Source organism: Chroicocephalus ridibundus, unplaced genomic scaffold, assembly GCF_963924245.1.
Source record: "Chroicocephalus ridibundus unplaced genomic scaffold, bChrRid1.1 SCAFFOLD_483, whole genome shotgun sequence".
Lineage (NCBI taxonomy): Eukaryota > Metazoa > Chordata > Aves > Charadriiformes > Laridae > Chroicocephalus > Chroicocephalus ridibundus.
Genome location: NW_026961256.1, coordinates 37,278 through 43,760, shown reverse-complemented (window position 1 = coordinate 43,760; position 6,483 = coordinate 37,278). Strand labels below are relative to the sequence as shown.

Sequence of the window (6,483 nt, the reverse complement as noted above, 5' to 3'; positions counted from 1 at the left end):
TACCTCCCACCATGGCAGCACTTCTTGCCAACTTACCTTTCTGGTGACTACTGTACATAAGTAGATGACATGCCTGCTTCTATGCAATTTAAAGCTGGACAAGTGTATACTTCTATATTTGCAACACAAAATAAAGAGACAGTAATGGTGGCTATTCGTTTCCCTCTCTGCTAAGTACTCTTTGCACACAGGTAAGAGGACGCTTTCTCTTGCTGAGAAGCATTGCCAGTCCCAGAGGGCTGACTGCTTGTTCCCTGCGGCCACACAAAACTGCCCCATGGAACAGTTAACTGCTCTGAGTCTGCCAACTGCCTTTTGATGCATCACTTTTTGATAAACTGTAGGTTATGAACTGAGATTTTTGAGACAGAGCTTACCTTGAAGGAAGCTGTCAAGCTTTGTGCGGATCAGGTTCTAAAGCAAACATACCTAATGGGTTCTGGAACCAAGCTCCAACATTAGCTGCTAGATGTCTTAGCACCGGTTTTGTTTTAGGAAATACTGGATGCTAAAGACTAAAAGCACAAGAAACACTGAAATAGTTTTTGTCCCTTTCTGAAGGAAATTATTGAAGAAAAGCTATTACTGTCCTGTGACTAAATCACAGCGGCTGCCTTTTCTCCAGTCTCGTTTATTTAGTAGCATACACACTTCAGAGTAACAAACACTCAACCAATACAGTCAATGTCAAAAGTGACCGTGGTCAGCATTGCATTGTAGTGTTCAGAACGGATGCACTGTGGATGAATACAGGCCATTCGATCTCAGTACCTTAAGAATAACAAATAATAACAACAGCAATACAAAAAAAAATAGCAAGAGCCCTCTGAGATACTTAAGGGTTTGGTCCAACTCCCATTGAAGTATTTCCCTATAATAGGAACTGGATCAGATATTAAATGAATTCCCCCCCCCAATTAAAAAAAAAAAAACAACAAAAAACAAAAAAAACCCAAGGGATTTCATTTTTACCACTTTGGTTAAGTTTCATCCAAATTTATATCCTTGTGGGGACCCAACACCCATCACTTTTAAACTCTTTGTGCATTTCTTTTTTTATTGCACCTTCCTCCAAAAAAATCTCACAGCATCTTGCAAGCAATAATGAAGGACAGCCTCACGCCATTCCTGTGAGGTAAGTAAGTATGTACTATTCTCATCTGTAAAATGGGAACAAAACTGAGGCCTAGGATACTTGTCCAAAGCCAAAAAAACAAGTCACTGAAAGCTGAGGGACAGAAGTCCTACTGCTAGATTCACACAGGAATGCAGCAGCTACAGCAGTAAGTGTTGCTGCATCTAACTAAACTAGTGAGTTTAAAGCCTGTGGTGCCTAAGTGAGAGGTTGGCTGTTCGGCACCACTGGGCCAGCGTATCTTACCAGGCTGTGGAAACACACGTGCTCGCGGTGTCTCCAGAATGAGGCAACATCTCAGCGGAGGCATTAAGTAACTACATTCTGGACTTGTATGAGAAGTCCCTTGGTTAGCATGCGTCAGCTCTTCTATGTGACATGCCTGCGCGCAGACATCACGTTCACCCTCTGGTAAAGATAAGCTTATTCAAGGCAGCTTACCCCATAGTGAAAGAAGGCTACGCTTCTACACGATCACGTGAGCGTACACAGACAGGCACGCTGGGCCATCCGATGTCAATCAAGATATCAACCGTACCCTGTGGTAGGTTGCTCATGAGCTCACAGCCTCCAGCCCCTCAGAGCTCCAGTGCTCAGTTGCAGTCCTCCACTCGCAGTTTGCTAATGAACAGCTGCCTCCTTTCCTCCTTTCCCATAACAGCAGCAGAAGATTGTGGCTGCTTCCCTTCTAATCCCTTCATAAGCCAAAGGGACATTTAAAAACTAACTTGCTAGAACTGTTTATCACCTAGATTGAGTTTCCAGACCAGGGGCTGCTATAGCAGAGGTGGTTTTTTCTCCTGACCTTTTCAACAACTGCAGAGGAATGGATCATTCTCTATGCTTTCCCCCAAGACCACGTACTGCAACCCATCCAGGTGCTAGCAGCAGGTGGGTTTTTTGGAAGCTGCTGGTACCGTGTTGCTTCTAGTTCTCCTTTAGAACTGGACAGCCATTCTAAAACTTTGTCTCAAATTCTCAACTGACATTTAAGCATCAACTTTTTACCCTCTAAATCGCCCCTCTAGAAAATAAGTTACACTGGTGCAAAAGATTCACGTATGTGGTAACAGAAGAAAGAAATTTAACTCTGAAGATTAATCGGGCAAACCACTAATGAATTCTATCAATCACCTTAACAGTCTAATTTCTAACTTTTTTTTAATTATTATTGTGGTTGGACTGCTGGCAATTGCCGCCTCATAGAAAAGATTATTAAAGTTCTCTCCTGTGAGATCTATTTACTTCCTCTTCTCCTTTAGCACTGCTAACCCATGGCTTACCTGTCGGCTGCAGGAAAGGAAGAAGACAACCTTTTTTTTTTAAAATTGTATGAAATTCACAACAGATTAATTTGTCATCTCATAGCAGTTCAAAAGTTGAAGGCATCTGGAATGACAGTATCTGTGCTCTCTACTGAAGGCTCACTGTCACTTAAAAAAGTGTAAACCCTCTGAAACATCTAAGTGGAAAATTCATTAACATACTATCATGAAAATAAAACTGGGAGGCCACAGAAGTCTAAATTTGCACTGAACTGCAAAACTAATTACAAATTCAAACAACTTCTGGTTTAGGATGAAATGTTTCCACATGTCATTACTTCCCACAGAATACACCCTCTATGTCCATCTAACTTTTAGGTCCAACTGAGCTTGAATTTTTAATACTGATGTTTTGTTTGGAGGTGATGAAAAAGTCATTAAATCTGACTGATCTCTTAGTACAGTAGTGTGTTTTCTGAAGTAACTCCTTTTAGAAATTATTCTAGGCCATTCAGTTGTAATTACAAATGTTATAGATACATTTTGTTCCAGTTCTGGACTCTACAGTCTTTTTTTGCTCATGCTTACAATTATTATTCAACTATCAGTTTCCCAAAGCATGGAGTCACCTTGATATATCCCAAATTTCTCAGAATCTCTTCTGAACACGGGACATGGGCAAAAGACGGCAATTTCTGATCAATGTGCAATACCAGCTTTACATGTCGAAAGGGAATTAAAAATCAAATAGCAATGTAAGTCTTGTCCTCATTTTGAAAACTGCATCATCACATTATTAATGTTAAAACCTGGAATGTGAGTGAACATGTGAATACTGATAGTATTTATACTGCTTGTACTTAAAGAACTGTTTTAGTGACTAGAAGCAACCAACAGAGAAGGTACGTGAAGCCATTACAAGAAATCACTTCAGTCTTTCTTGATTTAACCTAAACACTGTGAATTTTCTGTGGCTGTGCCCGGGCCACAGCAAAAGAAGAATGAACCACAGATGGCCCTGTGATTCCAGATGGGGACTAGGGGATGGGATACATGGACATTCCTTCCCCCAAACTGCCCTGAGTTAAAAGCTGGTACCTTGGAGGAAGGATGCCTGGCAATTATCATTAGTGTAATGCTGTGAATGCAGAAACATTACCTTCCTGATCGCTGCGCCAGTCTATACGCTGAAGTGGCAGCATCGTATTGGGAACAGGAACATGGCCAAGAAGTCACGTGCATTCAGAGTCAGTCAAACCATGATCTTAAGAGATCACGTTGGTTGCTGGCTACCGGCACGAGTGTGTGTGTGTGCGTGCGCGTATATAGGGGCTTTGTCTTTAAAAACAAACAAACCTTGAGAAAAAAAAACCCCTTAGTTCCCTGGTCTGTGGCTGATTTTCAGAACTGCAGTTCAACTGCAAGAGGCCAAACTTGCCAAGCTAGGCACTTTTCCAACAGCCCACCCAGTCTGAAAGTCAAACGTTTTTGGAGACAATAGGCTGCTATTCTCTCCCTAGAGTATTTGTAATCTCCTGAGAGGCTACATAAAAGCAAAGGCTGTACTTGGATAGAAGTGAATCCGGGATAGGGTAGGGAAGAAGAGGAATGGTCAACAGCAGTTACCGCATCCAGACACTATAAACTGCTGTCTCCCTTTACTCCAGGTTTCTTGTGATTATCACCCCTTTCCACCTTGTGCACACTGTAACACAATACAGCAGAAGTTGTTGGTCCAACCTATAGTGTACACAGGAGCAAGGAGACTTGGAATTAGGGGAGGAAGAAAACCCACACCGCTCTTGCTGGTTTCAAAACTATGCAGTTCCCTGAAAAATTGTTATTCCTACCCTGAATCCCCAAGCACTTGCTCTGGTTCACTAAGAAGTAATCTGGAGTCCCATCTGTTTGCCAGAAATCTGAATCATTCTGGTTTACCATACAGATCTCTTGACTCATGCTGGTGTGATTCCTGAGTATGGAGATCTTCATTCTCTGAGGACCAGTCTGAAGTTAGGCCGGTGCAATACAGACCAATCTGGAGTTATTTAGGTTCATAGAGGGCCGATGTAAAGTCATTTTGATGACTAACTGCTGGGTTCTGGATGCAGCTCCCTCTGTACTGGTGACCTCAGGAGTCTGGAGGGAGTTAAAGGTTTCCTTCTGAGTGATCCCAGTAGAGCAGAAAGTTACAGAGCAGCCCTGCAAGTCTTGTGCCATGCTCAACTCATCTTTCAGTGATGCTTTCCAAGATGCCAATCAAATTGTCCAGTCCCAACAAGTACCCATCCTCCCTGTTGCCTTCTTGCCAGGGGATCCTGTGATCCAGTGTCTGCCCATCAGGGAGAAGTGTGGTCTTTCCAAAATCAATCAGCCACACATTGGCATTCCCACTGCCATCATGTACAAAAAGTAGTGAACTTCCAACGACCTGGAAGACAGATTGAGGTGATGTGGTTAAAAACACATCTTTAGCTCTCTCCCCATCATTTAGTGCGTCCCACTAAGAAGATGATGTCCTCAATGACCTTTTCACCTGTGACCCAACAGACTGTTGGGCTGCACTTACACATTGACAATTTACATACCCAATTTGCATAACCATATCAATCAGTAACGTATTAATGGGTCTGTAGGTGGGAAAAGGGACCCAGTAGACAAAGCAAAGAAAAGCAGTTCTCCAGCTCACTTAGCAGCAGGTCTCAATTTAAGCAATTCAGCAAAAGACAGTGACTACTTTCAAAGACCACGACCCACGATTAACAAAAAATGCCTCTAGTGAGAAGAGGAAATCAACAAGATAAAATAAAATCTCAAGATCTCAAAATCTTGAGCTGTAACAAGCAGAACTTACAAAGCTAACGATGCCTTCTCCACAGCAAAGCACCCAAGGAGAACATATAGAGCCGAATTATACAGTGGTTTAATGTAAATCCAGTATACCAAAGTCATAGCCAAACTACAACTGAATGCTACTGTAGCAAATGCAAGCTTCCACATTACCATTCACCCATAAAGATTCCCACTGGAACACACAGAGGTCAGAGAAACCACAGGAAACTGGTACTAATCAACCATTCCCTGCAGTGGCCCAGAGCTACGTTACAAAGATGGGAGGATTTATTATTCCTCAACTGGTTTAATCTTCTGTATCATTGTAATGGAGGCTTTGGGGTATCTGTGTTGTTAACATATATTAGTTTTCTTCTACTACAAACTCCTTTCTATTAGTACAGCAGGCTATTCTGAAGTACATCTGAATGACCAAACGAAGCTGCAAAGCACCTGCACGGCACTACACTCACTGCTCACCTCATGTCGCTTGAAGAAGTCTGAGGATTCAAGAATTATATGAATTTCCTGCAGACGCTTGAGGTATTTTTTCTGGAGGAGGAAAAAAACAAACTGTAAACATTAAAGTAAAGAATGAATGAAGATATTCTGTTTACAAGAGTCAATATAATGAAGAGATCATGTTAATTTTAGACTAGATAGAGGTCCTTCACAACAACAGGTTCATCATTTGAAAGTCAAACTGAAAACACACATTCATAGTGAATGAACAGAGTGGAGCTTCTCTGCTGCGTGTGTTACACCAAGCATAATTATCTGTCTTGCTTTGGATGCAGTGAGATAGCATCTGGCTGCACACCTTCTGCATCCCCCCCCTTTTTTTTTTCTTTTTAAATGAAGAGAAAAAAGTTTCAAGCAATTAAAAATCTTTCAGTTCTCCACAGTGAAAAGGGAATGAAATTGTGTTAGAGAGACAAGGAGTTCCAACCATGCTGAAATAACAATACAGGAATTTCTCTTTGAGGCTAATCTCACACATAGGAGCACAGTCAGCCACCAATCTCACTTCCTGCCCCCATCCTCTGGTTTTATCCTCTCCAGACTGAATTCCCAAATGACAAGTTTTCCTGCCAACACAATCCTTACTCAGACACCATCTATGCATCTCTGATGCATCTAACACTCATGGTCAAAGCTGACTGCAAGCCATAAGTCAGATCAACCGATGTTTTGCTAGCAGGAGGAACCTGAGCTCAACTCATGGCAAGAACTGCCAGAACTGGTCTCAGA

General features: G+C 42.0%; 1 protein-coding gene across 2 annotated transcripts in view; it reads right to left on the bottom strand.

Annotated features, from left to right (window-relative positions):
* Window positions 1–360: 360 nt before the first annotated feature.
* The window catches only part of ITPKA (inositol-trisphosphate 3-kinase A), a 40,653-nt gene continuing 34,530 nt past the window's right edge, over window positions 361–6,483 (bottom strand). Inside the window, exons 7-8 of one of the 2 annotated variants that reach the window (XM_063321632.1) lie at window positions 5,713–5,784; window positions 361–4,831 (exon numbers count right to left, since the gene is read on the bottom strand). In XM_063321632.1, coding sequence (XP_063177702.1) covers window positions 4,628–4,831; window positions 5,713–5,784 — 276 coding nt within the window. In that variant the 3' untranslated portion in view covers window positions 361–4,627. The remainder of the gene's footprint in view (window positions 4,832–5,712; window positions 5,785–6,483) is intronic. The other variant, XM_063321633.1, reaches the window with a different exon arrangement.